The sequence below is a fragment of the Cydia fagiglandana genome, chromosome 1 (assembly GCF_963556715.1).
Source record: "Cydia fagiglandana chromosome 1, ilCydFagi1.1, whole genome shotgun sequence".
Taxonomy (NCBI): Eukaryota; Metazoa; Arthropoda; class Insecta; order Lepidoptera; family Tortricidae; genus Cydia; species Cydia fagiglandana.
In genome coordinates, this window is record NC_085932.1 from 24,062,353 (window position 1) to 24,081,606 (window position 19,254).

The window sequence follows — 19,254 nt, forward strand, 5'->3', positions numbered from 1 at the left end:
TTCGTGTTTAGGCTCGTTTTATTCGTCTTAACAAGATCTTTGACACTAGGTGATACTCAGGGTCTGATGATGGAGCCGGAAGGTGGTCACCGGTACCAATCAACCATGCAACTAAACCACTTCGTGTTTGGGCTCGTTTGATTCGGCTCAACAAGATCTTTGACACAAGATAGTACTCAGGGTCTGATGATGGAGCCGGAAGGTGGTCACCGGTACCAATCAACCATGCAACTAAACCACTTCGTGTTTGGGCTCGTTTGATTCGTCTCAACAAGATCTTTGACACAAGATAGTACTCAGGGTCTGATGATGGAGCCGGAAGGTGGTCACCGGTACCAATCAACCATGCAACTAAACCACTTCGTGTTTGGGCTCGTTTGATTCGTCTCAACAAGATCTTTGACACAAGATAGTACTCAGGGTCTGATGATGGAGCCGGAAGGTGGTCACCGGTACCAATCAACCATGCAACTAAACCACTTCGTGTTTAGGCTCGTTTTATTCGTCTTAACAAGATCTTTGACACAAAATAGTACTCAGGGTCTGATGATGGAGCCGGAAGGTGGTCACCGGTACCAATAAACCATGCAACTAAACCACTTCGTGTTTGGGCTTGTTTGATTCGGCTCAACAAGATCTTTGACTTAAGATAGTACTCAGGGTCTGATGATGGAGCCGGAAGGTGGTCACCAGTACCAATCAACCATGCAACTAAACCACTTCGTGTTTAGGCTCGTTTTATTCGTCTCAACAAGATCTTTGACACAAGATAGTACTCAGGGTCTGATGATGGAGCCGGAAGGTGGTCACCGGTACCAATCAACCATGCAACTAAACCACTTCGTGTTTGGGCTCGTTTGATTAGTCTCAACAAGATCTTTGACACTGAAGATACACAAGGTTTGATTATGGAGCTGAAAAGTGGCCACGGGTACCAGTCTATCATGTAACTGAACCACTTCGTGTTTAGGCACGTTTTATTCATCTCGACAAGATCTTTGACACAAGATAGTACTCAGGATCTGATGATGGAGCTCGAAGGTGGCGACGGGTACCTGTCTATCATGCAGTGTTGGCATCAATCTGAACTAAATCAATCCGGATTGATCAATCGAATTGACGCGTCAATCCGAATTGATCAATTCGAATTGATTTAATTCTGATTGACGCGTCAATCCGATTGAATCAATTGGAATTAACGCATCAATCCTCAATTCGGATTAAATCAATTCTCAATCTAGATTAACCTAGGGTCCCTTTCCCTTCCCTAAGATTAGTTTTCAAAGGTGTCCTTTTTAAGCACTTACTTACTGGACTTAAAGTCGATATCTGAGGTTCCCAGAGGTTCGAAAACATGTTCCTGATGTCAGTATTGACTGATGTCCCTTTTAGGGACATTTTTCGAAATTGGCCAATTACGTTCATATTCGTAATCGATGTCGACCATAGGTCCCGAAAAATGTTTCGCGCGTCAGTATTGAAGGATGTCCCTTCCATTTCGGGACATTTTTTTAAATTGATCGTTGGCACTTTAAAACGATATCTGAGATTTCCAAAGGTTCCGTAACATGTTTCCGACGGCAATACAGACGGAGTTTCCTTTTTTTTCTGGACATTTATGGGACATTTCTTCCAATTAACCGATTGCGTTCAAAATCGATATCTGAGGTGCCCAAAGGTTTCGAGACATGTTTCTGACGGCAATACCGAGAAATGACCTTTTTTCAGCAGGGTGGTGTAATGCAGGTAGTAAAGTAAGTACGCGGCTAAAGTGTAGAATCTAAATATTGCCGTTGAAACCATATTTTGCACCTCAGATATCGATTTTGAATGCAATCAACTACTTTCAAAGAATGTCACTAAAATGTCCCAAAACAGGACATCTTTCAATATTGCAGTTGAAAAAATGTTTAGAAACGTCTGTTTACCTCAGATATCGATTTTAAACGCAATCGGGTAATTTCTAGAAATGTCTCAAAAAAGGACATCTCTCAATATTTCCCTCGGAAACAAGTTTCGAAACCTTTGGGCACCTCAGATATCGATTTTGAACGCTATCGGTTAATTTTAAGGAAAGTCCCGAAAATGTTCCAAAAAGGACATCCTTCATATAGCCGTCGGAAACATGTTTCGGAACCTTTGGTAAACTCAGACACCGCTTTTGAACGCATTTGGTCAGTTTCACAAAAATGGCCTAAATAAAAAGGACATTAGGTAGGTACATACAAAGTAATCGTCAATCCGAATTGACGATTGAGGATTGACCGATCAATTTGAATTAACGATTAGTAATCGTCAATCTTCAATCAGTAGATTTAGAATTAGTTTCGTCAATCGTCAATTCGAATTGATCGGTCAATTCTCAATCGTCAATTCGAATTGATTTTTTGCCAACACTGCTATCATGTAACTGAACCACTTCATGTTTGGGCTCGTTTGATTCGTCTCAACAAGACCTTGGACACAAGTTAGTACTCAGGGTCTGATGATGGAGCTGGACTGTGGCCACGGGTACCAGTCTACCATGTAACTGAACCACTTCGTGTTTGGGCTCGTTTGATTCGTCGCAACAAGATCTTTGACACAAGATACTACTCAGGGTCTGATGATGGAACTCGAAGGTGGCGACGGGTATCAGTCTATCACATAACTGAACCACTTCGTGTTTGGGCTTCGTGTTTGGTTTATCACCTAGTGTCAAACATCTTGTTGAGACGAATCAAACGAGCCTAAACACGAAGTGGTTTAGTTGCATGGTTGATTGGTACCGGTGACCACCTTCCAGCTCCATCATCAGACTCTGAGTATCACCTAGTGTCAAAGAACTTGTTGAGACTAATCAAACGAGCCTAAACATGAAGTGGTTTAGTTACATGGTTGATTGGTACCGGTGACCACCTTCCGGCTCCATCATCAGACTCTGCTGAGTATCACCTAGTGTCAAAGATCTTGTTGAGACTAGTCAAACGAGCTTAAACATGAAGTGGTTTAGTTGCATGGTTGATTGGTACCGGTAACCAACTTCCAGCTCCATCATCAGACTCTGAGTATCACCTAGTGTCAAAGATCTTGTTGAGATAAATAAAACGAGCCTAAACACGATGTGGTTTAGTTGTATGGTTGATTGGTAATGGTGACCACCTTCCAGCTCCATCATCAGACCCTGAGTACTGTCTTGTGTCAAAGATCTTGTTGAGACGAATTAAACGAGCCCAAACACGAAATTGTTTAGTTACATGATAGACTGGTACCCGTGGCCACCTTCCAGCTCCATCATCAGACCCTGTGTATCTTCAGTGTCAAAGATCTTGTTGAGACGAATCAAACGAGCCCAAACACGAAGTGGTTTAGTTACATGATAGACTGGTACCCGTGGCCACCTTCCAGCTCCATCATCAGACCCTGTGTATCTTCAGTTTCTTGTAACTTGTTTCTTGTAAATAAGCGAGTACCTATAATTTCTTTCGAGTAATATACGTTCATAAGTACAGTTAGTGTTGTTATGGTTGATTTCAATATGCTTCGCGATGGATCAAGAATGTTTAATCCACAATTGTAGTGCGAGTGTGGTAGAAGGGATCGGAATACTGAGCTCGCACGGCCTGCCGCAGCGCGTAAAATACCTAAACTCGCTCAACCCCGAAATGTAATAGCACTCTTAACCGAGCGACTATGTCTGAATCCGTGTTGTGCGTCACATAAAAACGGTTTTACCTGTGCACATAGAGTTCGGTGGACTATTGACTCAAAGAGCTTGGCCAGAGTGGAAAGGACGGCAATAGGCCTATAGTTTTCCACGATTGTAGCGTCATTTGCCTTTGGTATAGGTCTCACCCTCGATAGTTTCCAGCGAAGAGGGTACGACCCAGTCCTCAGTGCCAAATTAAAGATGTAGTGTAAATGGGCTTTAAGGTAATCCTTGCATCCCTTTAGAACGTACGCTGGCAAGTTGTCCGGGCCTACAGCACAATTGGATTTGAGGTGCTTTATCCCAGATACAACCTGTTCCATCGATACTGCATCCATATGGATGTAGTTGGCACTACGGTTAAGATGGTCAGTTCCCCTTACGTTAGGATCAAGAAGCGGCGTGTCAGGCAAAAATACCCCAGAGAAATAGCTCGCAAACGCATTAGCTACCTCAGCTCCAGTAAACAGCTTCCCATCCAACTTCACACTATTGACGAACCCTCCCGTCGACTTCAGGCTGTCTAAGTGCTGCCAAAATGCCCTCGGATTGTCCTTCACCTTGCTCTGAATTCGAACAATATAGTCGTCGTAGGCAGAGGCTATTCGTCCTTTCAACTCAGACCTCAATTTTGCGAACTTGTTTTATTACTGTTGTTGTGTTATGACTGTTTGTCATTTGTGCTTTTCCATTCTCGGTGCAGGTCACTTTTTAGTCTCAGGTCATTAATGAGGTCTGCGGTGAACCAAACAGGATAGCGTCTACTAATAGCCTTTCTCGGACGACTTCGTTTAGGAATGCAAGTATCAAAGATTCCGTACAATATTTGGTAAAAGCTGTCAAGCGGACCCCAGGCTCCTATGTGAGCCGTGGAAAAATGCCGGGATAACGCGAGGAAGAAGAAGAAGAAGATTTGGTAAAAGCTATTTACAGCACAGTCGACATTTCCAGCACTGAGAACCTCCTGCCAGCTAACCTCCGAGACTAATTTGTATAAAAGTTCGTAATTACCTTTAGCGAAGTTCCAGTCCCGCTCCATGTCTACATTGCTCGGAGCTAACCATTCAGCCGAGGGACGGCGCGTTAAACAGATTGTTGGGATTGAAATCTCCAAAGGAGGGTGATACGCGTCAGATCTTGGAACCAGACCGCCTCCCGACAACTCACCCACGGTACTCGGGATGCTCTCATAATAAAAAGCTTTTTAATATTATAGAATTTAATTAGGGTACATACAAACATTTTGTAATGTTGGAGTATAATAATCAAACTAATAAGCACATTCTTTTGGGTAGCTAGTGAAAAAATTGCGGGTAAGTAGTTTTTTACCAGTTCGACTTTTGTTTTTTACAAGAATAGTAGAGGAGCCAGTTTTCATTAAACAAACCACCGGGATGTGGTCATGTACACATCTTTTAATATTTATGTATATTTCTACTTCGACACAAAAAAATTTTCAACTGCAAAAAATTACTATGAACTAATAAGTATCACTACACTTTGTTGGTCATTGTCAATATTGCTACCACTTGCTGTTTCAATATGGACGACAATTGTTAAAATATCAGTCTCCACCGGCTCCCCTTGAACATTAAGAGTTAAATTAATAACGTAACGCTGCCTATCCGACGATAATTATTTATAATTTAATTATGTATTTAAATCGATTAAAACATTCCATAGCTATTTACTCTCTACGACAAAGGAAACCACACTGATTTTTCGAAAGCCAACAAAACAAACATAAGCATCCACTAATAAGTGTTAGCGAAAACAACGAAACGAGTCGATCGCGGCCCCGGTCTGACCGGAGCGGCGGCGGCGGCCGCGGCCGCATATGTACACCGTCGCGCGACCCGCGGGCCGCGCGGCGAGGATAAATAATATTATATAGACTACCGTACGATCTAACGAATAAACATTAAATAGTTTCATCTACCGACGTCTGTACAGGGCGCGGCGGCTCCGGGCGCGGCCTCGGGCTTCGGGCGCGGCTCGGACGTCGGCCGCGGGGCCCGGCGGCCGGCCTCGGGCCTCGGGCGCGGCTCGGACGTCGGCCGCGGGGCCGCCACGCCGGCCTCGGGCTTCGGGCGGGGCTCAGGGGGCGCGGGCCGCTGGGGCGCCGCCGGCGCCGCTCGCGCGCGCCGCACGCGCGGCGGCGGCTCCGGCGCGCGGCCCCCGCGCTCCTACCTGCCCTCCGGCAGCTGCCGCGCCACCTGGTGCGCGCGCGCCGCCGCCTCCTGCCGACAAACAGCTCGTGAGCGGGCGGGGCGGCGCGGCGCCGGGTCGCGCGCGCCGTCCTCGCCTCCACGTCAGCATACCTTGGTGCGCGGCTGCGGCTTGGCGCGCGGCAGCGGCAGCGCGGGCTGCGGCTGCGGCTGGGGCTGCGGCTGCGGCGGCGCGGGCGGCGCGGGCGCGGGCGCGGCGGGCGGCGGCGGGCGCGGCGCGGGGGGCCCGAGCGACGCCAGCACCAGCCCCCGCAGCAGCGCCGCGCGCGTCTCCGCCTCCGGGCCCATCACGCCCGTCGTCGCTCCTGCGAAACGCACCGACATTAACCTCTCTTTATTTGCTCGATTCCTGTCGATGGATTTAACGAATCGCTAACGGGGCCGGTGCGAACTTGCGACATGAAATGTCCGACGAGTCGGTTGGTCGCGGTTTGAAACTGTACAGGTTGGATTTTATAAATGGGGCACTGAAGGCGGTTACCGAATCCCGTGCCGCCGAAACAGTGTTATGAGACTTTCCCTTAATTAACGATGTATGGTATTTATATTAAAAAAGAGACCGACCTATAGTTCGTTTTTTTAGCATTAGAAAGACCTTGAAAGAAGGTAAGCGATCTTAACATGCCTTTTAATTGAAAAACGCTTTAAAAAAATCAGTACCTACTATTACTTATGAAAGCAGAAGAATATAAATGATCGTATTAGATTCATAATTGTTACATATTTGCCGTAACTTATTTTTATTAAAATGTGTTTTTCAATTAAAAGACGTATCAAGATTGTTTACCTTATTTCTAATGCTAAAAAACACGAACTATAGAGTAGGACACTCGAAAACCTAAAATTTGATATTAATTGAGTTATTCTATGTAATCAATGTATGGGAAAATGAAACAAATTAATATAGTTTTCAAACCTGTGTGACGTGATACATCTAGGTGTACTGTTTAAAATTCACCACTCCCCCCCCCCCCTCCACCTGACGCTCGACCCCCCCCCCCCCACCTTGAAATGTGTCCCCGTTGGTAGTTTTTTGGCATTCTCACGAAAACTATAATAGATATCAAAAAAGTGTCAAGGACAGAATTAATCCTCATTAAATTTAGAACAAAAATGGTCTTATGTATTTTATTATTCAAGCTATAAGTACTTGTATAACCTTAAAATAACAAAATAACCATACTAGTATGACGAAATGCAGAATATCTTCAAAACGGCTAGACCGATTTTAATAAAATATACCTAAAAAATCACCGCAGGGAAGCCAGCTATCAAACAAAAGAAACTACATCAAAATCGGTTCATCCGTTTCGGCGTTACGAAGTCACAGGTAAACACAGAAATACAAATTTTTTTCAACTGCACCCAATAATTTTGTAAACCGATTAATTTTGAGCGAACTTGACACCCAGGAGGCCTGCAACGGGGCCCAGATTGCTGGCGCGACACCGTACAGCCCGAAGAGAGTTTGCAGAAAATCATATGGACTGGACCATTGAGCAATGGACCCCAGTTCTCTTCTCGGACGTGTGCAGAATATGCTTGAATGGATGTGACCGAAGAGGAAGAGTCTACAGAAGGCCAGAAGAACGGTTCGCCCAATGTTGCTTCTCCGAAAGGGTCGCGCCACGGCCCCCGCCAGGCACGAAAACCAGCTCTGTTCGCGCGTCGTAGGAAACGTCGTCCCAGAACATCACGGATCCACCGCCATAGGCGACCCTTTCGGAGAAGCAACATTGGGCGAACCGTTCTTCTGGCCTTCTGTAGACTCTTCCTCTTCGGTCACATCCATTCAAGCATATTCTGCACACGTCCGAGAAGAGAACTGGGGTCCATTGCTCAATGGTCCAGTCCATATGATTTTCTGCAAACTTTCTTCGGGCTGTACGGTGTCGCGCCAGCAATCTGGGCCCCGTTGCAGGCCTCCTGGGTGTCAAGTTCGCTTTCTTAAGTCTTCTTCTTATTGTCCACTCACTGGCAGCCACTCCTCGTATCTCACGCAGACGCTGCTGGATGGCAACGCTTGTCAGGTGTCGATCTCGGAGAGATGTTGTGACAATGAAGCGGTCGTCCCTCTCTGATGTACACTTTTTGCGGCCGCTTCTTGGTCTTGAAGTAAAGGATCCAGTCCGTTGGAACCTCTGGTAAACTCTGCAAACTGTAGATTGACTTAAATTCAGCGTGGCAGCTACTGAACGTTGGCTACGCCCCTCTTGCAGGAGCTGAGCTGGACGACTTGGCGGACTTCAGCTTCAGTGGTTTCCATTTTTCACAGGTCTTCTTTACGGGAAAATATGCGGATATGTGTACCGGTCAACTTCTGATAAGTGACTGATAACAACCCCTCCCCTACCCCCCGTTTTATAGGGGTCAAGGGCAACTCGTGCGCGTGATAACACGAAACCACTCACAAATCGGGAAAATGCCGATAATTTGAAAAATACTGGGCCAACATTGGGCGAACCGTTCTTCTGGCCTTCTGTAGACTCTTCCTCTTCGGTCACATCCATTCAAGCATATTCTGCACACGTCCGAGAAGAGAACTGGGGTCCATTGCTCAATGGTCCAGTCCATATGATTTTCTGCAAACTTTCTTCGGGCTGTACGGTGTCGCGCCAGCAATCTGGGCCCCGTTGCAGGCCTCCTGGGTGTCAAGTTCGCTTTCTTAAGTCTTCTTCTTATTGTCCACTCACTGGCAGCCACTCCTCGTATCTCACGCAGACGCTGCTGGATGGCAACGCTTGTCAGGTGTCGATCTCGGAGAGATGTTGTGACAATGAAGCGGTCGTCCCTCTCTGATGTACACTTTTTGCGGCCGCTTCTTGGTCTTGAAGTAAAGGATCCAGTCCGTTGGAACCTCTGGTAAACTCTGCAAACTTCGATTGACTTAAATTCAGCGTGGCAGCTACTGAACGTTGGCTACGCCCCTCTTGCAGGAGCTGAGCTGGACGACTTGGCGGACTTCAGCTTCAGTGGTTTCCATTTTTCACAGGTCTTCTTTACGGGAAAATATGCGGATATGTGTACCGGTCAACTTCTGATAAGTGACTGATAACAACCCCTCCCCTACCCCCCGTTTTATAGGGGTCAAGGGCAACTCGTGCGCGTGATAACACGAAACCACTCACAAATCGGGAAAATGCCGATAATTTGAAAAATACTGGGCCGTATTCCATGTTTTTTAACTTTTCGTAAAGCTAAAACTTCAAGGGACATGATCCCATTAAAATAATTGATCAAAATTAATCGGTTTACAAAATTATTGGGTGCAGTTGAAAAAAATTTGTATTTCTGTGTTTACCTGTGACTTCGTAACGCCGAAACGGATGAACCGATTTTGATGTAGTTTCTTTTGTTTGATAGCTGGCTTCACTGCGGTGATTTTTTAGGTATATTTTATTAAAATCGGTCTAGCCGTTTTGAAGATATTCTGCATTTCGTCATACTAGTATGGTTATTTTGTTATTTTAAGGTTATACAAGTACTTATAGCTTGAATACCGTCCAACTTATAATAAAACACATAAAACCATTTTTGTTCTAAATTTAATGAGGATTAATTCTGTCCTTGACATGATATCTATTATAGTTTTCGTGAGAATGCCAAAAAACTACCAACGGGGACACATTTCAAGGTGGGGGGGGGGGTCGAGCGTCAGGTGGAGGGGGGGGGGGAGAGTGGTGCATTTTAAACAGTACACCTAGACGTATCACGTCACACAGGTTTGAAAACTATATTAATTTGTTTGTCTGAAAACATATAATGACTGTATTATATGCCCCATTCAAAAATTCCACCCATATAATAATCGCTTCAAATTATTGTAGACCGAGACTCGTAAATGGAGCTTTTGCTAAATAGGACACTTAGGTCTCCATAAGGATTCTGTGACAATTCAGTAAGAAAAAAAAAACCGGTCAAGTGCGAGTCGGTTCGCGTTCCAAGGGTTCCGTACATTACAATTTTTAACAACCTATTTATGTGAATGAAATGTCTTTTAAAAACCCATAGCTTGAATGCACATTTCTAATAGGTTTTCCTGTCATATATAAGTATAGTCTTGCGATTTGTGGCTGGCCCCGAGCGCCTAATCATTTGTCTATTGGTACTTACCAGTGGCGTGCAGTGGAGATAAGACTTAAATCGGGCTCTAGAAGAGTCATTCTTGAAGGAATGTAACGCAAACTATAAAAATCGGCAACTTTTTTTTTGGTCATTTTGTATGGACTGCCTACCCTAGTGCCTACCTTTTTTTGTATGCACTGCACGCCACTGGTACTTACCAATAGAAAGTAACTTTACTTTAACATATAACTTACTTTAAGTTTCTTGAATAACTTGTAAACTGTTTATCCTGAAGTTATGACAAAAAAAAAATCACAAGGACTTCTTTCATTTGATATATAAATATAATACGATATACATAGTTTGAAAAACTTTTATTTTTCTCATGTTTTTTCACCCTGATGTTTAAAATTTTTGTTTACGTTACATGTGCATCTATGGGTCACAAATTTTCAAATTAATTGGTCCAGTAGTTTCGGAGAAAATAGGTTCTGACAGACGGATAGACAGACAGACGCAGGAGTGATCCCACACTCACAAATAAGGGTTCTGTTTTTTTCTTTTGAGGGACGGAACCCTAAAAATAGCTAAATCGGCAGAACACCGTCTGATTTTCTTCTTCAGTTTGGTGACAGTCGCTAACTTAGATTCAAGTAGTCTTCATAAATATTTTATAACAGAATAAAACGACGTTATGAAACAGTTTGAAATGCCATTTACGACCATAATATTACACCTTCTAACAATTTTGAAATATTTGTAATGCTATTAATTGACGACCATATTACATTTACTAACAATTTTGAAATATCGGCTAATTTCTTTATTGTATGACATTGTACACTGAGAGAAAAATCATCACCAGGAATTAAAAAACAGTTCTGTACTGGGGGAAAAAATGAAGTTTTATTTTATTTATTTATTTTAATCTTTATTGCACAATATAACAAATAAAGTACAAATGGCGGACTTAATGCCTAAAGGCATTCTCTACCAGTTTTAGTAATAATTATGGACGTTTCACTATTTCTGTAAAGTTTATTTACTTCTACAAACTGCTCAGTAATCCCAAATATAATTTCAACAAACAGATAATAGAAATTGCAAGAACTAATAGAAATTGCAAAAGTCAATTTGTTCCTATTAGTTAACTCTTCTTGTCTCCGGATTAAGTTTATTTTTGTAATTCTAAGTATGTTTTTGTTGTACTTTTCTCTCAGTGTATCTCACTTTTGGACAATTTAGTGATGGCTGTAATTACAGTGTATAGCTTTTTGACATTTTAGTAACATTTGTATTTTTTAGTTTATGTTTCTAATATAATATATTATATACTGTATTGTATGACTACCTAATGTAAGTTAGCAAGTCAAAAAATATTCAAACACAATACTGTATGTTAATGAAATAAAGATTGGAATTTGAAGGAATCTCGATCGGCGGTGTAGTACTATAGGAGTCGGGTCGGGTAGAGAGGTCTCGGAGTAGACGTACCTAGGAAGCCGGAGAGCAGGTACTGGGAGTCGGAGTGGTCGGCGGCGGGCGGCGGCGCGGCGGCGGGCTGCGGCTGCGGCGGCGGCGCGGCGGCGGCGGCGGCGGGCCGGCGCGGCAGCCGCTCCAGCTGCTGCCGCGCCGCCTGCGAACACGTCACCATATCCTGCAACTCCATCAACGTTGGAACCACACAACGACGCGACGACGACCAAACCTCCGCTCTCCGTCGACGGGAGGCGGACGGTACATGAGAGGTTTGCTGCCGTCAAATGGTAAAACGCTGCAACTCAAGTTACAGCGCTTTAAGTTGCCTTGGACCAAATGATTCCTTTTATGTTCTTCTATCATCCCCTTTTTTCAGATTTTTGATATCTGTTTTAATTAAGTCTGTAGAAAACTGTCAAAACGCGGCAACTATAGTCTAAGCATACCAAAACATTGTAACAAGAGTTAACGCGTGTTTATTTCTGTGTCGTATTAATACATCATAATATTGGGTAAAGCAGAACGCTGTAAGTGGTACCTGCAGCGTTCTGCTTGCATTATAATATTGTTAAATTAAGAGCATAGAATACGCCAAAACGCGGCAAGAGACTGAAAAACTGATATTAATATCGTTTATCAAAATTGAAAGTTAAAGAAATCCAATAACCTAATTAATTTTTTTTTTTAAATTACATATCCATTTTAAGAATTACACTTACAATGTTTTCTTTTTTCAATGAATCACTTTATGTGTTATAACCAGAGGTCGGCGGGGGTGAGCTATTTGCTTTATAATATGACGTAATACATGTCAAATTATAAGGTAAATAGCTCACCCTGTCCGACCTCTGGTTATAACCTAAAGGCCAAAACGATGCAACTAGGAAATAATTATGGCAAAATGATGTAACTATAGAGTTACAGCGTTTTGCTAAGAACTTCTATAAATTATTTTTAGTTGGATCTTATTGGCAAAACACTTTATGGCTAATATTTAAATAAATACACTAATTTATAAAATTTTCATTAGTCGGCTATATAAAATGCACTCTTAGGTATATATTGTGTAAATTTCAACCTTATAAGTTTATGAAAAATGGGTGTTTCAAAGGCCGGAATGTTCAAACCTTTAAATGCGTTTTTCTCAAAACTGCGTTTTTTGACTTGCAGCGTTCTACCATTTGACGGCAGTTTGAGACTTTAGAGGCCAGTTGCACCAACCACATTTGACAGGCTGATCAACGTCAGCCGGCGCGCCCCGGCCCTTTACTATGAAACCTTTCATACATAAAAATTTAGCGAACTCTTTAACGATACGAACAGTTTGGTGCAACCGACCCTTAGTATTGTTATCTAAACTGAAGCAGCGAATGCCTATCGAGATAGAGTTCTGAACTTTGCGATTTTAGCCGATACGACATCACGCTTGTCCGTGGCATGGCGGCCAGGCGTGTTGCGGACGTTCTCTTCCACAAAGATACATATACTAAATAATTTGTTTAAGTTCCCGGGTGAAACAAAGCGAGAAACTATATTCCATCGGTCCATTAGTTTTGTCACAAAGGTCTTTACTGATTAAAATGTAATACAAAGCTTTTTAGATAAAAATGTAGCCATGAGTTGAAAGCTTGTTTTAGACTAATTATAATTGTTTTACATTAATATAATTAGTTCAAGTTTCCGACCTATCGAAAGAGGGTTATAAAAGTGAGATCGGTGGGAGGTGTCGCTCGGGTGGGTGGTGGATACATACCGTGGCCTGTTGTCGCTCGAGCTGCAGTTGCATCTGCAGCTGCTGCAGCTGGCTGGGCGTGCCGGGCTGGCCGGTGCCGCGCCGCACGCCGGACAGCTGCGACAGCAGCTCCGCGATGGGGTCCACCACCGCGTCGCGCGACGACGGCGACAGCGACGACAACCCGCCGCTGGTGCTGCAACACACACACATACACACGACTCACGTTTAGCTCTGTACACGACTACTAAGACCCGATGCTAGGCCGCAATACCAAAGTACCCGGCGTAAATGATAATCGTACAGACGCCAAACGAAAAGTAAAAAGATATATGGATGATAGATGCTACGAAAAGTCACTCAAATTTCTATACATTATTTAAGTTTTGATTGGAGCTTTGCAACAGCGGCGGCGCGCGCACGTAGTGTAGAGGATCACAATTTCGTTTTAACCCTTAAATGCATAGTGTTGCCAAATGTCTACAAACCATTAGACAGCTCACAGTTTTAAAATAAAAAGTTCATGAACGCACCTTTATACCAAACGTCAAGTAATAGGGTGATGATTTAAGGGTTAAATAATTTTAATTTATAAAAATTACATTCGTTTTAAGACGACAAGTCGGCAAATTTGGAAAAATCCACAAGTTGATAATTTTTAGTATGTGATTTTGAACAGTTTTTTCGGGGTATGTAATTATTTTATATTTAAAAACTTTATCATAGGTAATTAGGTATATCACAAATAGTGTACCTTTAATGGTAGTAAAAAAAAAAAACATTTATATATTACTGAATTTTACATATTTACATAAATATGATTTAGCCAATTCAACTTCTAACACTGATTTCGCATTGAAAATCGAAGTTATATTTATTTTTACTATTTTTCCTAGAATCGGCAAACAATAGGGATGTTTCCTGTACTTAAAATAAATTATTGCAAACCGTGCACGAAATAAAGCACCAGATAATTATTAGATAAACATAGATAGCAGCTATTTTTAAACACAATTTGTATTTAATAAATCGGATTGAAATATAAAAAGTAGGCGAGTGTACCGTGACGTCACTATATTTGTTTTCATATAATTTCCATATTAGCAAATCGTTTTGACACTTCTAAAAAAGAAGCTGATTTGACTAGTAGGAATGTAGCCTATTATGTGATACATATATAAATCAGGCAAAAAGAAAAAATCATGCATTTAAGGGTTAAAACTTTTAAACATGCAATCGCGCATGATCTTACGCACTTAACTGCCAACATACATTAGAATTATTAGAAAGAAAAAAAAGAAAAAAATTTTGCAGCGCGTCGCCGTCGTTGTAACCGCAAGTACGTATATGCCCCAAGAGGTATGACTAGCTAGAGACAAGCCTTTCGATAAGATTTGCTTTGGCAGCGTACCTGAAGTGCATGTTGGTCCGCCTGGCGCGGCTGACGCCGCGGCCTGCGTGCGGCATGCGCCGGACGCCGCCGTGCCGGATGCCGCTCGGCTCGTCGTGCGATTAGTTAAGGATTGTATAATAAAACCGGTCAAGTGCGAGTCGGACTCGCGTTCCAAGGGTTCCGTATATTACACAATTTTTAACAATGTATTTTTTATGTGTAACGTGAGTGAAATCTCTTTAAAAAATCCGTAGGGGTCGGATCAAAAACTGTAATTAAGTCCGACACACGCTTGACTGTACATTTCTAATAAAGATTTCGGAGATAAGGGGGGGGGGGAATGGTAATTTTTTGCCTATTTTCTTGAATAACTTCTAAACTGTTTATTTGAAAATTATAAAAAAATATATTTGAGATCCTTAAAATAAGCTCTTTCATTTGATATGTAATATGATAAAGTTTGAAATTTTTTTTTTTAATTTTTTTCATTTACCCCCCAAAAGTGGCCCCCATGTTTAAAATTCATTTGTTTACGTTACATGTCCGTATTTGGGTCACAAACTTACATATGTCATGTAACAGTCAGTACAGTGTTCGTCATCATCTCTATCATGCATCACATCTTATGTTTTAAATTTCTCAAATACAGATCAAAGTCAATCTTAAAATCTACTTAAATAATTTACATACAATGTCCTAACTTAAAATCTAAACATATTACTAATATACTATCCTATGTTTTAAATAAGTTATATTAAAAAGGATATTAAAAATGAGATGAGATCTCTAGGGCCAGTTCGATGTTCAAGGGTGAGATGACCAGCAAAGTCATCTGTCACGAAATTAGGTTCTCCGCCCGGCATTGAAGCGCATACTGGACAAACCACCTGAAATGAGAATTTGTAAATCAGAACAGAACCTATATAATTTAAACTCACGAATTATGTATTTAGAATAAAATAAAATAAACAAATGGGTTTACGTAGAACATAAAACCAAAGTGCGCAACGCGTAAACGTAACGCAACGTAACGCGTATTGCGATCTGCTGCAAATCTTTCTACATTCACAAATTTCACAATGGAAAGCACTAAGTGTAGGTACCCAAGTTACAACGCGGCGTATGTATTTTAAATGTATTCGGAAAACTTGTCAAGACATTAAATTAACTTCATTTTTACGAAGAATAGCCTACAATGAAGGATTGCCTCGACCAAATTACAGCTTTTGATGTTTGAGACATTAGCTTCATCTGTTACATAGGCTAAAAAATGTATGTGATATGATGCCTTATTTTGAAACTTTGCCTTTTTGATGGCGATGATTCCACTGTGGGGCATAGAGCTTTTTTGGCCATAGAAATGCGCGGTTAGAATCTTTCGGGTTCCTCGTGTTACACCGTGTAGGTAAAGCCTCGTCTCCATATCACACGGCAAATGTTCGATACATTGAGACCACCATCACCATCACCATCGAGTTGGCTCGCGCGCCAACGTTCGAGTAAATGTTCGATGGTTTGCCGCGCGATATGGAGACGGGGCTTAATGGAAGCAACAGTTTTTCTTCTCTGTATGTAAACCAGCAACATACGGCAAGTGTAGTATCTGCGTGCTCGGCTGTGACGTGCTCCATGAGTGCAGTATCTGTGAATCCCATGCGGTTGCAGAACGGACACGTGTAGGCTTGCGGCTGCTCCAGGGCGAGGGCCTCGCCGCCATAGTACAGATCTGGAAAAATAATATGTAGGTATTAACACTACTGCTAGCTTTTATTTCAATACCTAGATGATATTTAGGGCAATTCGCCAGTAACTGGCCTTTAGTAACTGGCCGCCCTGTACTAAAAATGAATTCTATTCACTTATAAACAGACACAGCATTAGGTTTCAATAACTGGCCACCTTATTTATAGGTAAATAGAATTAATTTTTGGTTTGGGGTGACCAGTTACTGGCGAATTACCCTAGTTGATTTAGTGACTATCATCTCCTATTCTTTCAAGGTGACAGAGACAGTGAAGATGAAGCCAATTGTGTATATACTCTCTCATAAAATGTGAGAAACAGATGGTAGGAGGGAACTTAAATGGGAGAACCAGAACACTGAAAGTTGGAAAACCTTATTCTGAGAAAACTATAGGTATGGTATGGATAATTTAATGTCTACACCACACCATAGCTTTCTAGCCTAATAGCTAATTTGACTTCTGAAGTTCTACATTTTATTATTCTGTTCCTAACTGTATACTCTTCATTGACACCCCACAGTAAAAGATACAGCTTAAAGAAAAACGATTCATTAAAGACGAGGCAGGCAACAGGCAGTCTTATTGCTTAACAGCAATTTCCTTCAGGCAACCTTGGGTAGGGGAAACAAGCGAAAACAAACAATTTAGTCAAAAAGAGTAGGTGTTTACAACAATATTGGAAATCAGTTAGAAAAAAACCTTTTAGGAGGACTCAAGTTTTGTTGTTGGATGACAGATACAATCTAACATCAGAACAAAATTCTATAGTGAAATAAGAATAAGGAAAAGCCAAATCATGATGTCATATAAAATTCACCTATCATCATCATCAAGCAATTTTCTGTGCTAAATACTTATCAATTCTTGTAACAAAGCCAGTTCATGAGTAGTTCAACAATTAAACAAGACTATAATTAAAGAGGACTAAGACTGAGGGACTTTATAATATGTCAACCCTCCCTGAGCCTAAGTATGCATCCATGCCTGACTAGAATCAAAATATACCTAATACAGTTCAAGATAGATATTGCATAAAAATTAATGCTTTTTCAAATAATCTAATTAATCAATTATAGTCCAAAAAAGTGTATTTTCTTCATGGCCAGAAGCCAGTTCTTAGAATTGACTATTTCATGATGTGACAAGCATTTTATGAAATAAAAGGTTGGTTATGAGATGAAATAGTCCAACATAACCACCATCATGAAGTGATAAATTCTAAAAAAGGGAGCAATTGCCTCAACAGGGCACCCTATGTATGGGCCCAGCCTAACTAACAGTAATAATTTTCCCCTGATATTTCTTGTTCAATGAATATTGGACCCAGCTAGATCAAAAACAAAGAATAAATAAAATTATTTTAACACATTGGCCGAAGAAATTGGTTTCCCAACCTTATTTTCTTGAATAAAAAATAAAAGTGTTGGTTATAGGTTCCTGTCAGTCACTGGTGCCACTATGTTACTTCTAATAATTTATTGTAAACTTACCCCCTTATCCATAAACATCTACTAAAGTTGACAAGCCGATAATAATCGTTTGTCCCTTTCCGAAGTATTAGTATGATGGAAAGGGACAAACAATTATTATCAGCTTGTCAACTTTAGATGACATTTATGAATAAGGGGGTTACAACATACAGTTGAAGCCCAAACTTTTTTAACTGTGTTAACCTATAAATTAATATGATAGGACAGTTTTAAAAAATAAATCAAGCCCTAGAGCAGACATATTCAATCAATGGTTATTAACCCGTCAAACGTCCACCATACAAAAAATTGATGCAAAGCAATTTGACCCATATTGATCTGTAGTAACACACGTCTGATACTAAGTCGCTACGACCCAAATTGAGTTAACATCACACATGTCTTGCTAGGGCGCTCCACGGGTTAAATGGCACAGCATGATAGGGGTTAGTTATAATATACATTGTTTGTAAATTATGTTTACTTTGAAAAATGTAAATGACTACATAAATATATTCCTTTCATATTTCACCAGCTGCTTAGAATTATTTTGAGGTCAATGGACCAGAAACATTCAATGTACAAATTACCACTATGCCATTCAAATGACAGTTTGTGCAAAATTAGGCCAAATGAATGTAAGCTATATATGATTTGCACTAAGGTCTTACCAAAGTCACTTCTGGAAAGAATACATTGCATAGGGTGCTCTGTTGTGTGTTGGTTTGTGGTAGCGCCACTCTCATAACAGGCAGCGCACAAGTCGTAATCGATGCATATTAAACATTTGTACCGTCGTCCTCTGAAGTTATTTTTCAAACAAGAATCACAGCTGACTCCTGAAAACAGATCACAGTATATTCAATAACAATCCAGTCGTATCATAGTTTATATTCACAAAATAACCAATCAATCTTGTATGCAAATAGATCAATTAATCGTATAAAGATTTTACAAAACAAAGCAAAGAAAATCATAGTGACAAAAGCATCGAACAAATTTTGATTATCATTACACACCTTCATGGCGATTCATTTTCGCCAGAAAATGTCACCGACACAATTACTCCTTGGCACCAGGATTACCGTTAATCTATGAGGTATTTATATTACTATTCTAAAATAAGCTGTTCAACATATAATACACCAAAATACGAGATTTTTAACAAAAATTTCCAAGCAAACCTAACCCAACCAGGCCATAATGACGTCACATAAATCTAACTTTGATCAGTATTGCCTAATATAAAAAATATTAAAGTTCCACAAACCAAGAAACAATGACAGTATTGGAAAATGCGGCGTTTTTAATTGTGTCTCGTTTATTTCCACGGAGCAGTTAAAAAAAAGCATAGACAATTGATAATGTCAAGGCAGGGGTGCGAAGCTCCTGACTTCGGCCAAACTCGGCTCCGCTCGGCTCAGCATTGCTCCGAGCAATTATTAGGGTTGGCAC

At 41.3% G+C, this 19,254-nt stretch overlaps 1 protein-coding gene across 1 annotated transcript; it reads right to left on the reverse strand.

The window, feature by feature from the left end:
- Positions 1 to 4,889: 4,889 nt before the first annotated feature.
- Positions 4,890 to 19,031, reverse strand: LOC134667378 (E3 ubiquitin-protein ligase Kcmf1). Its single transcript, XM_063524779.1, has 9 exons — positions 18,819 to 19,031; positions 18,471 to 18,638; positions 16,175 to 16,311; positions 15,353 to 15,472; positions 14,604 to 14,698; positions 13,214 to 13,388; positions 11,476 to 11,617; positions 6,010 to 6,221; positions 4,890 to 5,928 (listed from the first exon to the last, which is right to left on the reverse strand). Exons 1-9 carry the CDS (start codon positions 18,832 to 18,834, stop codon positions 5,875 to 5,877), a joined length of 1,119 nt encoding a protein of 372 aa, XP_063380849.1. The 5' UTR covers positions 18,835 to 19,031; the 3' UTR covers positions 4,890 to 5,874.
- Between the last annotated feature and the right edge of the window lie 223 nt (positions 19,032 to 19,254).

What these genes read in the sequence shown, in the direction of transcription:
- LOC134667378 (XM_063524779.1), bottom strand. An exon ending in TCGAGCGACAACAGGCCACG is followed by an intron (nt 11,618 to 13,213) that starts GTATGTATCCAC and finishes ACGTGTTCGCAG; the next exon opens with GCGGCGCGGCAGCAGCTGGA. An exon ending in CCTGCTCTCCGGCTTCCTAG is followed by an intron (nt 6,222 to 11,475) that starts GTACGTCTACTC and finishes TGCGTTTCGCAG; the next exon opens with GAGCGACGACGGGCGTGATG.